This window comes from Carcharhinus amblyrhynchos, chromosome 20, assembly GCF_965287045.1.
Source record: "Carcharhinus amblyrhynchos chromosome 20, sCarAmb.v2.hapA, whole genome shotgun sequence".
Classification (NCBI taxonomy): domain Eukaryota; kingdom Metazoa; phylum Chordata; class Chondrichthyes; order Carcharhiniformes; family Carcharhinidae; genus Carcharhinus; species Carcharhinus amblyrhynchos.
This window is the reverse complement of record NC_137343.1, coordinates 8,853,208-8,870,833: the sequence shown is the minus strand read 5'-3', so window position 1 is coordinate 8,870,833 and position 17,626 is coordinate 8,853,208. Positions and strand designations below refer to the sequence as shown.

General features: G+C 46.2%; 1 protein-coding gene across 1 annotated transcript in view; it reads right to left on the bottom strand.

Annotated features, from left to right (window-relative positions):
• The window catches only part of LOC145356050 (tricarboxylate transport protein B, mitochondrial), a 78,493-nt gene that overhangs the window by 19,836 nt on the left and 41,031 nt on the right, over window positions 1-17,626 (bottom strand). The window contains exons 2-3 of the mRNA XM_080208644.1: window positions 9,846-9,953; window positions 7,565-7,664 (exon numbers count right to left, since the gene is read on the bottom strand). Coding sequence (XP_080064770.1) covers window positions 7,565-7,664; window positions 9,846-9,953 — 208 coding nt within the window. The remainder of the gene's footprint in view (window positions 1-7,564; window positions 7,665-9,845; window positions 9,954-17,626) is intronic.

Below are 17,626 nucleotides of genomic sequence, written 5' to 3'. Positions count from 1 at the left end.
TTCACATGAGGGATGGCACCTCTGACAGTGCGGCACTCCCGCAATACTTCACGGGGTGGGAAGGGGGAGCACCAGCCTGAATTTCGCACCCTCCTCTCTGGCGGTCTGAATCTCTGCCCTTCCAACTTTGAAGCAAGTTCCACTAACTGCACCACTGCTAAAAAACTTTGAACTTTAAAAACTTTTTGAAAGAAACCTTCGGCTCAGCTGTAGCAGTGTATTGCAGCCCCCCGCCTCGCCCAATGAAATTCAACAGGGACTCGCAACGCAACAACAACTTGCATTCATATAGCGCCCTTCACATAATCAAACTTCCCAAAGCACTGTCAACTGAAACTTGACACCAAGTCACATCAGGAGATATCAGGGGTCCGCTGGCCAAAGGCTCGGGCAAAGGGGTGGGTATTAAGGAACGTTCTGAAGAGGAGAGAGGGGTAGAGGAGATGGGAGGGGAATTCCAGAGCTTAGGGCCAACTGACAACACACCCGCAAATCGTGGTGCCAGGAAAATCAGGGAGAAGCAAGAGGCCAGAATTAGAGGATCTCAGCGCACGGTACGAGTTTGTCTTCGAATTCTTTCATGGGATGCAGACATCGTTGGCAAGACCAACTTTTGTTGCCCGACCCTAATTGCCCTTGAACCATTTCAGAGGGCAGTTAAAAGTCGACCACAATGCTGTGCGGATTTCCTTCCCTAAAGGACACTAGTGAATGGGTTTTTCTACCAGTCGAGAATAGTTTTAGGGTCATCACCACTGAGACTAACTTTTCAATTCCAGGTTTTATTAACTGAATTTGAATTCCACCAGCTGCCATGGTGGGATGTGAACCTGTGTCCCCCAGCACACATTAGCCTGGGCCTCTGGTCCAGAGACATTACCACTACTGTCAGGAATTTGGGAAGTTAATAACGTTATCGGTTAAACTTGAGATGAAAACATAATAACAGACAAGATTAGCAAGCATCTGGAGGAATGATGAGATGTGATTTTCCCAGCAATAAGATTAGCAGGCGTCTAGAGGAACAAAGAGATATGATTTGCCGAGCAACAAGATTAGCAGAGAAATTGAGGTGCAAATTGCCACATCAGAAATATTGTTTTATCAGGGACCAGTGGGGCTTTACAAAATTAGTAATTTCTAAAGGGAAGGAATTTGGGAGAAAAACAGTCGAATACACAAGGTGAGACATCAAAGTGACTGAACAGTATTGCTGCTAGCCCCCTCATTGGGGAAGGAGGCTGGTTTTCCATCCAACAGACAGAAAGGCAAAATTTTCCAAAAGGCCAGTTCCATCTATGATCAGAGCCACTGAAACCTGTTCCATCGAACATTTTGACCACAAAAGATTGCAGATATTCTCTTCTAATAGACACCGTTTCATACCTTGCCTAAACAGGAAATAGACATTTTCCTAGAATGGGTCATCTAGGTTTTTCAAATTTGCTGATGATACCAGCGTAGTGAGTTGGATCTCAAACAATAACGAGACACAGTATAGGAAAGAGATAGAGAATCTGATGAGGTGGTGCAGTGATAATAATCTCACCCTCGGTGTCAACAAAACGAGGGAGATAGTCATCAACTTCAGGAAGCGTGGGTGGAGAACATGCCCCTGTCTACACCAATAGGGACTGAGTAGAAATGGTCGAAAGCTTCAAGTTTCTAGATCTCCAGATCACCAACAACCTGTCCTAGCCCCCCACACTGACATTATAGTTACCTACGCCTTTACTTTCTGAGGAGGCGAAAGAAATTTGGCATGTCTGCTACAACTCTCACCAACTTTTACAGGTGCACCATAGAAAGCATTCTTTCTGGTTGCATCACAGCTTGGTATGGCTCCTGCTCTGCCCAAGACCACAACGAACTACAAAGGGTCATGAATGTAGCCCAATCCATCACGCAAACCCATCTCCCATCCATTGACTCTGTCTACACTTCCCGCTGCCTCAGAAAAGCAGCCAACATAATTAAGGACCTCACGCACCCTGGACTCTCTTCCACCTTCTTCCTTCTGGAAAAAAGTACAAAAGTCTACGTCACGTACCAACCAACTCAAAAATAACTTCTTCCCTGCTGCCGTCAGACCTTTGAATGGATCTACCTCGTACTAAATTGATCTTTCTCTACACTCTAAGCTACGACTGTGATACTACATTCTGCACACTCTCCTTTCCTTCTCTATGAACAGTGTGCTTTGTCTGTATAGCGCAGAAGAAACAATACTTTTCACTGTACACTAATACACGTGATAATAATAAATCAAATCAAATAAGCTGTACTGTGGTGTAACTATGAGCTGGATTTGATTTAAAGAGTTACTGAAGTGGATGTCATTTGGGGAAAAGGTTGTCTTAGCAAGTGGATTTGTTTTGATTTATTATTGTCACATGTATTAGCATACAGTGAAAAGTATTGTTTCTTGCACACTATGCCGTTCATAGAGAAGGAAAGGAGAGTGTGCAGAATGTAGTGTTACAGTCATAGCTAGGCTGTAGGGAAAGATCAACTTAGTACAAATAAAGCATTGTTAGAGGGTTTGAAAGAATTAGAATGAAGTTTCAGAAGCATAGGCCGAGAGTAAAAGATAGAATGACAGGGTATGCCGGGCACAGCTCGCAAGAAGCCGCCTCGCACTGGTGCCATCTTGGTGGGTAGGTTTTGGGAACACGAAGTAATTTCAGATTGTTATTTTTCTGTTCTTGTACTTTAATAAATATTTCTAATTAATTGTTTACACAGCAACTGGATTGCTTCCTCACTGGGTTGCACACTGTTCCTCTCTATCTCAAACAAATATACACCACAATGGCCAATGTTTCAAGCTGTCCTTTGAGGTTTTATGACACTCGCGCAGTTGGCAATGGTGTTCTTAACATTCTCCCACCATCTCTCCTCACGTTGTAAGGTCACAGAGAGTTGGAAGCGAAAGGCTATGAGGGATCCTTGAGGATTTTAATATTGAGGCTTTGGTGGAAGGAGAACCAATGTGGCTCAGTGAGTATAGCTGGTGATGGGTGCGCACGACCTGGTGGGAGTTCGAATACAGATACAGAGCTTATGGTGAGCGTATTTATGGAGGATGTGAGGTGAGGGGTCAGCAGGAGGGAGATCCAAACAGAATCATACAGTCAGAGAATCTCTACAGAGCAGTAAAAGGCCATCCAGCCCTACACTGATAACAATCCCATCCAGCCCTTATCCCCACGTATTAACCCTGCTAATCTCTTTAACACTAAGCAGCAATTTAGCATGGCCAATCCCCCAACTCACACATTTTTGGACTATGAGAAAAAAAAAGTTTATTTATTTAAAGTTTATTTATTATTTATTAGTGACCAGTCCCCCATTAAAACTGCAATGAAGTTAATGTGAAAATCCCCTAGTCACCACACTCCAGCACCCGTTCGGGTACACTGAGGCAGAATTTAGTATGGCCAATCCACCTTACAGTTCTGGACTGTGGGAGGAAACTGGGAACACCCGGAGAGAACCCATGCAGACACAGGGAGAAGGTGCAGACTCCACACAGACAGTGACCCAAGCCGTGAATTGAACTCAGGTCCCTGGCGCTGTGAGGCAGCAGTGCTAACCATTGTGCCACTGTGCCACCCAGGAACTGGAGCACCTGGAGGAAGCCTACACAGACACAGGCAGAATGTGCCATCCCTAATGATAGTTTCACAGTCACCATTACAATGACTAGTTTTATATTCCAAATTTATTAATTGAATGCAAATTCCATCGGCTGCCGTGGAGGGATTTGAACCTGTGCCCCCAGGGCAGGGTGGCACCATGGCACTGCTGCCTCTCAGCTCCAGAGACCTGGGTTCAATTCTGGCCTCGGTCACTGTCTGTGCAGAGTTTGCACATTCTCCCCGTGTCTGCGTGGGTTTCCTCCAGGTGCTCTGGTTTCCTCCTACAGTCCAAAGACGCGTGGGTTAAGTCAATTGGCCATGCTAACTTAACCTTAGTGTCAGGAGGGTTAGCAGGTAAACACATGGGGTTGCGGGAATAGGGCCTGGGTGGGATTGCGGTCTGTACAGACTCGATAGGACAGAAGGAGGCCATTCAGCCTATGATTAATCTGGGCCTCTGGATTACTTGTCCAGTAATATTATCATTACACCAACATCTCCCCCTCAGTCAAATCTAGGAGGTTACAAAGTCCTCGATGAGAGTTTCAGGAGCTGGGCATGCTGAGACAGGCAAAGATAAGAATAGTGATGGAGGTGATGAGAAAGAACACTGGCCCTATGGAATCTGTGAAATATCTAGGCAAGTTCCAAAGAAATGTTTCATTTTTCTCGTGAAGACACCAGCTGTCTTAATGCGCTCAACTCAACTGAAATTGAGTATAGGGATAGGGAGGCTGTGCTGCAATTGTATAGGGCATTAGTGAGGGCACACTTGGAGTAGTGTGTGCAGTTTTGGTGTCTTTATCTGAGGAAGGATGTCCTTGCTACAGAGGAAATACAGCGATTCTGATTCCTGGGAATGCAGATCTGTTATATGAGGAGAGTTAGGATTATATTCACTGGAGTTTAGAAGAGTGAGAAGGATCTCATAGAAACTTATAAAATTCTAACAGGGTTAGACAGGGTGGATTCAGAAAGAGTGTTCCTGATGGTGGGGGGAACCCGAAACTAGGGGTCATAGTTTGAGGAGAAGGGGTAAACCTTTTAGAACCGAGGTGAGGAGAAATTTCTTCACCCAGAGAGTGGTGAATGTGTGGAATTCACTACCACAGAAAGCAGTTGAGGCCAATATGTTGTCCGATTTCAAGAAGAAATTAGATATAGCTCTTGGAGCTAAAGTGATCAAGGGATATGGGGGGGGGGGGGGGGGGGGAGGGATTAGGATATTGAATTTGATGATCAGCCATGATCAAAATGAGAGGCTTGGAGGGCCGAATGGCCTTCTCCTGATTCTAGATTCTTTGTTTAATTGAAAATCTTGACCACTTACTGACTCTCAGAGGTTGTACCCGGAGGGTGTTAAAAGATGCCAGCACTAATGCTCAGTGTACAATAGGATACAGGACTGGTTAAAAGCCTAAACCCCTGGGTGTTTGATGTTAAAAGGCTCTGCACCTGCTCCTTCTCACTCCCCAGTGACCTTCCGAAGGGTCCCTGAAGCCACAGCCTGTTAAAACTGGATGTCAACAAAGAACTGACGTCAAAATTGTGGCTTCGATTCTAAAGCGCGCAGCTAAAAGTAGTTACTTTATTCTTCGCTCAGTGCTGGGTTTACTAAATCTAAATGCCCTGTTTTTAATGGCTCCACCTCAGCTCACACATTAAAGAATATTTCATCTCTCTCCCCCCCAGGGTAATCCAGTCAGCTGTAATAATGTAGACTGGGAGATGGATAGAGCTGGTGAACTGCATTCACCTCTCCTTCAAACAGGGAGAACTCTGTTCCTTGTTAGAATGTAACCGGTGACAACTTTGTATTAGATGTAATGTGACCAACGGTAACAAGCTGTAAGGGTCAGCTTATCTATGAAGGGTATGCTTTATCTGTATAGCATGCAAGAAACAATACTTTTCACTGTATACGCGAGACAATAATAAATCAAATCAAAAGATCCATCCTTTGCATCACTGGGGACAGGTGGAACCTCAGCATGCAGTGACACTTAGTGTTTGTGTATCAAGGATCTATCAGGGAATCTTGTACGTCCACCTACAGGGGTAAGACAAGTTGAACATCTCCCCCGATAGCCAGTACCTCACTACAGAGTTCGACCTGACCTCAGTGCTTAAGCCCCGGGATGGGAATTGAACCCAAAATCTTGTGATTTTTGAAATATGAGTACTTACAACCTAGCCACAACTGACACCTTATCCACACACAGCAGGAGACAGATAAATTCCTAGCAGTTAGCTCCCACCAATTGTCTCGATCTGGATAGACGGACTGCCGTGAGATACAGGGTCATCGCCACGGGCCACTGAGATCTCTTCTTCAGTCTCGAGCTGTGAGGAACAACTCACTGGTTTGGAGGATTTGATCTCTGCAACTCTGGGCTGCAAAGGGGGAAGAGCACAGTTCAGGCAGTGCTGCCACTTTTGGCTGGAATCCCATTGAATGTGTGTCAGCGAGAACACATGCACAGTCAGAGCACATAGATACTGGTGGCAGGACGATGTATGAGGAGAGGTTGACTAGGGTAGGATTGCTTTCATTGAAGTTCAGACGAATGAGGGGAGGAATCTCAGAGACTTACAGGATTCTAACAGGACTAGACAGAGTAGATTCAGGGATGTTCCTGATGGTGGGGGAGTTCCAAACCAGGCAACACAAGCCTGAGGATTCAGGATAGGCCATTTAGGATGGAGATGAGGAGACATTTCTTCACCCAAAGAGCCTGTGGAATTCATTACCACAGCAAGTAGTTGATGCCAAAACACCAAATGTATTCAAGAGGCAGCTGGATACAGCACTTGGGGCAAATGAGATCAAAGATTATGGGGAGAAATCAGGATTAAACTACTGAGTTGAACAATCAGCCATGATCGTAACGAATGGCAGAGCAGGCTCGAAGGGCCAAATGGCCTCCCGCTGCTCCTATTTTCTATGTACACCATCAGCTGAGGAACTGACAGTGGATATCATACACGTAGCCCAGGGATCTGATCGAGGTAACTGCCAAGTTCCGACGGGGGAGAGGGTTGTTGCCTCTGGAATTATCCCATAGTATCGATTCATACCTTCAAACATCAAAGGACAGAAGGAGAAACGAATATTGGAAAAACACTGAGTAAATGAGGTTTCAGATAAATCATGGTAATGTAGTGGTAATGTTACTGGTCTAGTAATCCAGAGGCCCAGTCTAATAGTCTAGGAGGGGAACAGGAGGTTCAAATCTCACCACTGCAGCTGGTGAAATTTAACTCAATTAAACCTGGAATTGAAATACGGTACCATAGAATCCCTACAGTGCAGGAGGCTGCCATACTGCCGATTGAGTCCATACCGACCACAATCCCACCCAGGATCTATTCCTGTAACTCCACAGATTTACCCTGCTAGTCCCCCTGACACAAAGGGGTGCAATTTGGCATGGCCAATCCACCTAGTCCGCACATCTTTGGCCTGTGGGAGGAAACCGGAGCATCCAGAGGAAACCCACACAGACATGGAGAGAATGTGCACAGACACAGTGACCGAGGCCAGAATTGAATCTGGGTCCCTGGTGCTGTGAGGCAGCAGTGCCAACCACTTGTGCCAATGTAAAGATGACCAAGAAACCATCATCAATTGTTGTGAAATTGTCTAGTTCACTGATGTCCTTCTGGGAAGGAAGTCCACTGTCTTTACCTAGTCTAAGTGATTCCAGAGCCACAGTAATGTGGTTGACTCTCAATATCCCTCTGAAATGGCTGAGCAAGCCACTTACTGAGGGGGATGGCCAACAAATTCTGGTCTTGCCAGCGGTGCCCACGTCCCATCAAAGAATAAATAGAAAATAAAAAAGTACCGGAAGATCTGTGACCATCAAAACAACATCACGGGCTGTAAAACGCAGCTGGTAAGTGAGAAGGAAGGAACATACCTGACTGCTGCCTTGGGAATAGAACCGTACAACAGTGAGCTCAAACCACGATACAGCCCCTTAATCCCGTGGCCTTGTACCGTCTGTTTCACACAGTCACCTAGAAAACAAAACAACAACAGGCTACTTCCCTTCGATAGAACCTGAATTTAATCACCCCTCCCTCTCACATAGTAGCAGCAGGAGACCATTCAGCCCCTCGAGCTTGTGCGCCACCAGCATAGGACAACAGCAGTGAATTCTCAGGTGATAACGCCCAGGGCTCAGAGGGTGGAGGGTTTGAGTCCCTACAACAGAGATCTGAGACAGCGACCCAGGTAGGCACTGCCAGTGCCAGCGCCGAGGGAGTGCTGCACTGTCAGAGGTGTCATCTTTCAGATCTTCATTGGCAGGTAACTGCCTTTTTTTTTCATTATTACTATTCATTATGGTATGTGGGTGCCACAGACTGGGCCAGCATTCGCTACCTGTCCTTAATTCCCCCTGAACTGTGTGGTTTCTAGGCCATGTCCACAGACAGGTAAGTGTCAACCAGAATAGCTGGGGTCTGGAGTCACATGTAGGGCAGACTGGGTAAGCAAGGCAGATTTCCTTCCCTAAAAGACATTAGTGAACCAGATGGGTTTTTACAACAATTGATGGTGGTTTCATGATCATGATGTATGAGGAGAGATTGATTAGGTTAGGATTGTTTTCACTGGAGTTCAGATGGATGAGGGGGGGGGGGGGAATCTCATAGAGACTTATAACATTGTAACAGGACTAGACAGGGTAGATGCAGGGAGGATGTTCCCGATGGTGGGGGTGTCCAGAACCAGGGGTCACAGTCTGAGGATTTGGGGTAGACCATTTAGGACGGAGGTGAGGAGACATTTCTTCACCCAAAGTGTGGTGAGTCTGTGGAATTCATTACCACAGGAAGTAGTTGATGCCAAAACATTGAAGAGACGACTGGATATAACACTTGGGGTGAATGGGATCAAAGTTTATGGGGAGAAAGCAGGATTAAGCTATTGAGTTGGACGATAAGCCATGATTGTGATGAATGGCGGAGCAGGCTCGAAGGGCCAAATGGCCTCTTCCCACTCCTATCTTCCATGTTTCTATGTTACTGAGACTAACTTTCAATTGCAGATTTATTAATGTGATAACCCCAATACGGTCCATAGAGAATAACTGGCCAATCTCCCGGTGAGGCTGGTTGAGTACGAGTTCCCTGGTAACAGGCTTCCCAACTGGAACTCATCACCTGAGCCTTTTATAAGGCAGGCTCAGGACTGGGCCTGCTGAACAGTAGTCTCAGGCAGGGATTCGTGTGTGTGCACCACAGTAGTGGTTTTACTTTGCATTCCGTAAGTAAACTGTGTTCCTTTCCAGTCGGACTTCCTGAGACATTATATTGGCAACGAGGAACAAGAAGTTTCGGATAGCTTTGCCTTTCAACAAACCAAGTGAGCGGGGACAGGGAGATATTGAAAATGCTGCTGTTTGGGAAACTGGAGATTTACGATGCATGTGTGGGGATTGGTCCTAGTACGCTGAAAGAATCAGACATTTCATCTGGATAAACGGGATAGAAAGGGATGACCAGCATTTTCCTGACTGTTTGTGGAACACAGTAAAAAGTCTGACAACACCGGGTTTTAGTCCAACCTATTTATTTGATAATATACTCACAAGCTCACAAGTGTTGTCAGACTTTTTACTGTGTTTACGCCAGTCTAACGCCGGCATACCCACATCATGTTTGTGGAACCCCAACTTTCAGTATCATAAAAGGTTTAACCTACCCGGGAGACATCAGCAGAGGCCACAGCGTGTGGGTTGGGTTGATTGGCCATGCAAAATTACCCCTTTGTGCCCCAAGATTTATAGGTTAGGTGGATTAACTATGGTGAAAGTGTGGCGTTACCTTCCCCGCAACTGCCCCCATGTCAATCCGAGATGACTCGGCCCAGGGAACTCCTTGGTTTGTGAGGCTGACAGTGTGTTTGTCTTCCTCGAGCCATCCTGGAGAAATTCCTGAATGAAAAATCCTCACCAGCAATACTCCTGGGCCATCCAGCCAACCTACAAAATGAGCTGCCAGTTGGACAATCACTAGCTCCCATTTCGGGGACAGTCCCCAGGTGTGGGTTTTAAAAAGGGAAGGGACAAATAATGAGACTAAATGCGAGAAACTCTGACATCTCATGGTATAGTTTAATTGACAATTAACCTAAGGAGGGAAGCAGGGAGTAAGATGGGCCCTCAGTCACTCTGTAGCCCCCTCAGTCCTTACCTATTCCCTTGTACCTCGGTGGGTTGGCCTTCTCGTCCAGTTGTAACTGTGTCTTCACATACTCCGTGGGGAAAGTGATGCAAATCTCAATGCCTCCCGCAATCCCACCTGCACAAGAAAACGACCAACATTAACCCCCCGTAACAAAAGCAGAACACAGTGAACCAGTTACCTCAGAAAACATTAGGAGCACAGTCACATGATTCATTCCCAACATAAGGAACCTTCATCACTCGGAGAGGGTTAAAGAGCTGGGCCCTGAAACAGAAAGCTATTTCATAGAATCATAGAATTTCTACAGATCAGGAGACCATTCGGCCTATCAAGTCTGCACTGACCACAATCCCAGCCAGGCCCTATCCCTGTAACCCCATGCATTTACCCAGCTAATCCCTCTGACACAAAGGGGCAATTTAGCATGGCCAATGCACCTAAACCGCACATCTTTGGACTGCGGGAGAAATCCGGAGCAGCCAGGGGAAACCTACACAGACATGGGGAGAATGTGCAAACTCCACACACACACACACACACACACACACACACACACACACACACAGTGACCCAAGCTGAGAATCGAACCCGAGTTCCTGGTGCTGTGAGGCCGCAGTGCTAACATAGCCTCAGAGTGTCCCAAAGTGCTTTGCAACTGGTGGGTAGTACGGTAGCAGTGGTTAGCACTGCTGCCTCACAGCGCCAGGGAACCGGGTTCGATTCCGGCCTTGGGTGACTGTCTGTGTGGAGTTGCACATTCTCCCCGTGTCTGCCTGGATTTCCTCCGGGTGCTCCGGTTTCCTCCCACAGTCCAAAGGTGTGCGGATTAGGCGGATTGGCCATGCTGAATTGCCCCTTAACGTCCCAAGATGTGTAGGTTAGGGGAATTAGTGGGGTAAATACATAAAGTTATGGGGATAGGATGGGCCTGGGTAAGTGCAGACTCGATGGGCCGAAAGCTCTCCTTCTGCATTGGAGTGATTCTATGATTGGAGGGACTTTTGAGCAGTTGTTGTTGTTGCAATATAGGACACACAACCATCAATTAGTGCACAGCAAGCTCCCACAAACAGAGGCAAGTTTCAGTGTGGGGGTGAATCATGCATTGCGGGTGACCATGAACCTATTTCTCCTGGTGTCAGGTGAGGACAGAATGCTGGCAAGAACACAGGGAGAGAGTTTCCAGCCTATTAGTGGGGCGGAATCTTTCACGTCCACACAAAGGCATGCCCTGTACTTCACTATAGCTCTGCCCCGTACTTCACTATAGCTCTGCCCCGTACTTCACTATAGCTCTGCCCCGTACTTCACTATAGCTCTGCCCTGTACTTCACTATAGCTCTGCCCTGTACTTCACTATAGCTCTGCCCTGTAGCTCATGCCCTGTACTTCACTATAGCTCTGCCCTGTAGCTCATGCCCTGTACTTCACTATAGCTCTGCACTGTAGCTCATGCCCTGTACTTCACTGTAGCTCTGCCCCGTACTTCACTGTAGCTCTGCCCCGTACTTCACTGTAGCTCTGCCCTGTACTTCACTGCAGCTCTGCCCTGTACTTCACTGCAGCTCTGCCCTGTAGCTCATGCCCTGTACTTCACTGTAGCTCTTTTGCGTCCACACAAAGGCAGGCCCTGTATTTCACTACAGGGTCACACACTGCCTCTAGTCCACCCCCTCCCCCTCCCCACCCTCAGGGTAATCGCAAATCCATTCACGCTCCATACAGGATAATAGGAAGCGGACAGGGAAACACAAGCCATTTGAAAGGGTTCCAACAACAACACCATAAACCCAGGGTCAAACCACAGTTTCAAAGGCAGATCTTTGTTATCGCAGGTTACACAAAAGGCTATGGGCTTCCTTTCAGCCACTGAACATAGACAGGCATTCCACTGTACAAAACCGACAGGGGGGATGCTGCTGAGTATTACCAGCGGGTGGCCCAGCTTTTAATACGCTTGCCGCCGAGGCAGGAGCCTGTGGGTTGGTTCCAGAGAGTTTAATGCCATCATCTCAGGCAGACACTCCGATGTAAGTACTGAGGGAGTGCTGCAGTGTTGGAGGTGTCCTCTTTCCTGAGGGCTGTTACAAATGGGAGCCCCGTCTGCCAGCTCAGAGTGATGGAACAGACATTAGTGTCTTGCAGGGGGGTGGGGGGGGGATTTCTTTGATGTCCTGGCCAATATTCACCCCACAACCAACTCTCATCTGATATGGTTTGATTTATTGTCACATGCATTGACATAACAGTGAAAAGTATTGTTTCTTGTGCACTATACAGGCAATGCATACTGTTTGTAGAGAAGGAAATGAGAGAGTGCAGAACATATTGTTACAGTCATAGCTAGGGTGTAGAGAAAGATCAGATTAATGCAAGGTAAAAAGTCTATTTAAAAGTCTGTCAGCAGTAGGGAAGCTGTTCTTGAGTCAGTAAATACACGACCTCAGACTTTTGTATCTTTTTCCCAACAGAAGGAGGTGGAAGAGAGAATGTCCGGGGTGTGTGGAGTCCTTAATTATACTGGCTGCTTTGCCGAGGCAGTGGGAAGTGTAGACAGAGTCAGTGGATGGGAGGCTGGTTTGCGTGATGGACTGGGCTTCGTTCACGATTTTTTGTAGTTCCTTGCAGTCTCGGGCAGAGCAGGAGCCCATACCAAGCTGTGATACAACCAGAAAGAATGCTTTCTATGGTGCATCTGTAAAAGTTAGTGAGAGTTGTAGCTGACATGCCAAATTTCCTTAGTCCTCTGAGAAAGTAGAGGTGTTGGCTCACTATTGCATTGCTGTGAATGGGAGCTTTCTAAAAAATAATTTTTCTTTGCCCTTAAAGTTACCAACGTGATGCTCAGAGTGGAGCGGGCAAACTCTCAATCCATTCCTTCCTTTGTTCCAAACAGCAAACTGAAATTGAATCCAATTCACGGTCCCCACATGAGAGACAAACACCCTATTTTTGGCTTGATCTGACACTTGATCTTAGCCAAAAGGCCATGAAACAGTACACAATCGCACTCAGACCTATCCCCATAACTCCACATATTTATCCTGCTAGTCCCCCTGACACGAAGAGGCAATTTAGCATCCAATCTGGACATCTTTGGACTGTGGAGGAAACCCATGGGGAGAATGTGCAAACTCCACACAAACAGTGACCCACGCCGGGAACTGAACCCGGGTTCCTGGCGCTGTGAGGCAGCAGTTCTAACCGCTGTGCCATCATGCCGCTTGTAATGGGAGCTTGCTATGTGTAAATTGGCCATAATGTGATATTAACATTGATTTGTCACATGTATTAGTATACAGTGAAAGGTATTGTTTCTTGCACGCTATACAAAGCATACTGTACATAGAGTACATAGGGGAGAAGGAGAGGGTACAGAATGTCATGTTACAGTCATATCTGGGGTGTCGAGAAAGATCAACTTAATAAGAGATAGCTCCATTCAAAAGTCTGATGGCAGCAGGGAAGAAGCTGTTCTTGAGTTAGTTGGTACATGATCTCAGACTTTTGTAACTTTTTCCTGACAGATGAAGATGGTGAAGAGAGTTGGTGCGAGGTGCACGAGGTCCTTGATTTTGCTGGCTGCTTTCCCGAGGCACTGGGAAGTGTCGGCAGACTCGATGGATGGGATGTTATTAAGGGCTATTATCCTGGGCTCACTGAATGACTCAACTGGTGAATGAGCAGGCAGGTTCTCCCAGTTTTCCTCCTGTTTTTGTTGCAGTCGTGCCCAAAAACTATGGATTCGAGTCCAACCCCAGGACATGACAATCAAGGGAGATGCATTTATAATGCGGCCGCTGCAAACCCACCCAACGTACACCAACAGCAGGCTGTAAGAGTGGGAGAGACCACATGAATGGGCCTTTACCATCACTATTCATAGATCCAGATGCGTGTTACCATAGCAACTCCAAGTGAGCAGTAACACACCACCATGTTCTCTCTTCACCCCTCCTTAATCCCAAGGCCTGAGATTTATACAACCATAGAAACATAGAAGATAGGAGCAGGAAGAGGCCATTCAGCCCATTGAGGCTGCTCCACCATTCATCACGATCATGGCTGATCGTCCAACTCAACAGCCTAATCCTGCCCTCTCCCCATAACCTTCGATCCCATTTGCCCAAGTGCCTCTTGAATACATTCAATGTTTTGGCACTACTTCCTGTGGCAATGAATTCCACAGGCTTATCACTCTTTGGATGAAGAAATGTCTCATCTCCGTCCTAAATGGTCTAACGCAAATCCTCAAACCGTGATCCTTGATTCTGGACTCCTCCACCATCGGGAACATACTCCCTGCATCTACCCTGTCTAGTCCTGTTAGAATTTTATACGTCTCTGCAAGATCCCTCCTCATTCATCTGAGTTCCAGCAAAATACAATCCTAACCTTGTCAATCTCTCCTCATACATCAGTCCTCCCCATCCCCTGAATCTGCCTGATAAACCTTAGCTGCACTTCCGCGAGAGCAAGAACATCCTTCCTCCGAAAAGGAGACCAAAACTGCACACAATACTCTAGATTCCCAATCCGTTTGTGAATCACCATTATGTCACAGGTGCTAGGTAAAGGCAAGTTGTTGTTACTGTTGGACATTACAATGGCAAGGGGATAATGGGGGGGGGAATTAAGGATTGATTCCTTCCACAATGCTGCAAGCAATGCAACAGGAAAATCACCGAGACACCAAAACACTGCCTGTTTTTAATCACACATTTCTTTTCATTAGTTTTAAAAATTTCAGAGGTGCGGTAAAAATGCTGTGATTGGGTGAGTCAGTTAGAGACGCATCAATAACCTCCAGAAATCTGACCAACCAGATTTCAGAACCCTGGTGGGCGGAGAGAAAGACTTGTAATTCTAGATTGCCTTTCACAATCGCAACACACTTTCCAGCCAATAAAGATTTTTTAAAAGTTTATTTATTCGTGTCACAAGTAGGCTTACATTAACACTGCAATAAAGTTAGTGTGAAAATCCCCTAGCCGCCACACTCTGGCACCTATTCGGGTACACACTGAGGGAGAATTTAGCTGATAGTCATTAAGGCACGCTGCTTGGTTTTAATAAATCTTAACATTAGAAAAAAGCTAAATAATTAGGGCTTATTCAAATGTTTTAGATGTCTTTCCTTTCCCCTGCTGGCTCTCTGACACGCACATGCACACACACACACATGCATGCACACACAGAGACACATAAGCACACACAAATGCACACATACAGACAGAGAGACACAGACACAAGACATAGACACACACAGAGACACAGACCCACACACACAAGACATAGACACAGACCCACAGAGACACAAGACAGACACAGACCCACACACACAAGACATAGACATAGACCCACAGAGACACAAGACAGACACAGACCCACACACACAAGACATAGACCCACAGAGACACAAGACAGACACAGACCCACACACACAAGACAGACATAGACCCACAGAGACACAAGACACAGACAGACACAGACCCACACACACACCGACACAGACCCACACACACAGACACACCCACACACATCTGAGATCTGAAGATATTAAGAGGATTGTAATTGGCTCGGAAGAGAATTTGATGATGCTGGGTTAGAGTTGCGTCAGACAGTGCTGGCCATTTAAAGACTCGGAGACAAAAAGATTCATTCAAAAACATGAGTCAACACAAATTTGAAGAAAGTTCTGTTTCTATTGGCTGCCGGGACAACGCCCCTAACCTCAGCCCATTAACCAGGCGGCCCCCAGAGATCTAATTTCAGAGGCTGTTTGTGTCCAGCTCCGGGACCCCCACCCTGTGAAGGCTGGTGTGTGTACAGCCAGTCTGTCGGTGATGTTTCACAGGCAGCAGGTTCACTTTCTAACCGATTCCTGTCCTCGAAAATTAATCAGTTTCTGCTCAGCTTCCCAACCTTCCGTTCACCACTAAACTGTGCTGTTATTCCCGGGGGAAGTGTATCCAGTCAGAGTAATTTATTATCCCCAAAGCTTTTAACCGGATGTGTAATGAAGCAGCTTCAAGGTGACGCCAGGACGTGATGACTTTTTTGCGAGCTGTGCCCAGCGTATCCTCTAACTTTTACTCTCCTATGCTTTTAAAAGTGTATTCGAACTCTCAAACTACACCCTAACTATGACTGTGACACTATATTCTGCATCATCTTCTTTTTCTCCCCCATGTACTCTATGAACGGTATGCTTTGTCTTGTATAGCGCGCAAGAAACAATACTTTTCACTGAATCCCAGTATATAATAGATCAAATCAAATGTAGAACTGTGAATTCGCGATACACCCACCCAAGTTCAGGAATTCTTTCTGATTCTTGGGATAAGGGGTAGCGGGATCCATGAAGATTTGGGTCTGGAGTTTGTTGACCGTTGGCAGCAGGGATGCCAGGTAAACAAACCCCACCTTGATACAAGGCTGTCTCCAGCACTGACTATAGCCTCACTGCCTCTGGTGACATACTGAGAACAAGAGGTCCTGCCGCTATACCAGCGCTGTTTAATGTTGACTCCGGTTGCTTGAACCCAACTCCCTTATCCTTTCAGCAGGCCGGGAGGCACTCGGCGGAACTAGTCTGAGAGTGGCCGACTTCACGGTGTAAATGGAGGCGAAGGACATTCAGTATGTCCACTACGGCTCTCACCAATTATTACAAATGTACCTTAGAAAGCATCCTTTCTGGATACATCACAGCGTCAAGCCTGTTCTGCCATTCATTTTGATCGTGACTGATCATCAAATTCAATATCCTGATCCTGCCTTTACCCCCTTGAGCCCCAAGGGATATAAAGTTGATAAGTTGATCTTTCCCTACACCCTAGCTATGACTGTAACATTACATTCTGCACCCTCTCCTCTATGAATAGTATGTTTTGTATAGCATACAAAAAACATACTTTTCACTGTGTACTAATCCACCTGACAATAATAGATCAAATCAAATATTTAATTTCTTCTTGAAATCTCACAACTGTTTTGGTCCCAGCTACTTTCTGTGGGAGTGAATTCCACACATTCACCACCCTCTGGGTGAAGAAATTTCTCCATACCTCAGTTCTAAAAGGTTACGCCTTATCCTCAAACTATGACCCCTAGTTCTGGACTCCTCAACCATTGCGAACATTCTTCTGAATCTACCCTGTCCAACCTGTTAGAAGAATTTTATAAGTTTCTACGAGATCCCCTCTCACTCTTCTAAACTCCAGTGAATAGAATCCTAACTGACTCGGTCTCTCCTCATATGACAGCCAAAGCTAGCAGAGGGCTCCATGTGGATCCCGAATGAGAACAGGATTAGACTCATCTGCAACGTCTGCTGTAGGCGCCATGCTGACTGATGCAGCCTCTGGCTTGCAGCATGCACACGCGTGCGCACATACACACGCACACGCTCCCCCTTCCAACATGCATCAGTACCGTGGGGAGTGGAAAATGAGCAAAAAGCAGCAAAAAACCCTATTTTCACTGTACACTAAAACATGTGACAAGAATAATAAACCAAATCATTGTAACACTGCGCAAATTGGAGGGTTTTGGTGGAGTTAAATTCTCATCCAATTTGTGGGATTAGAGATAACACACACCTCAAACAGTTACAATGTAGCAGCAACTCATGGTTTTAAAACTCTCCCACTCTGATTAAATCCCAGTATTTTTTTTGAAAGCACAGTTTTAGATGAGTGAGTGAGTGTGTGTGTGGGGAAGTTTCAGATCAGCAGTTTAACCCAGCTCTCTCTCCGTAATATTTACAGATAGAGTTAGTCCTT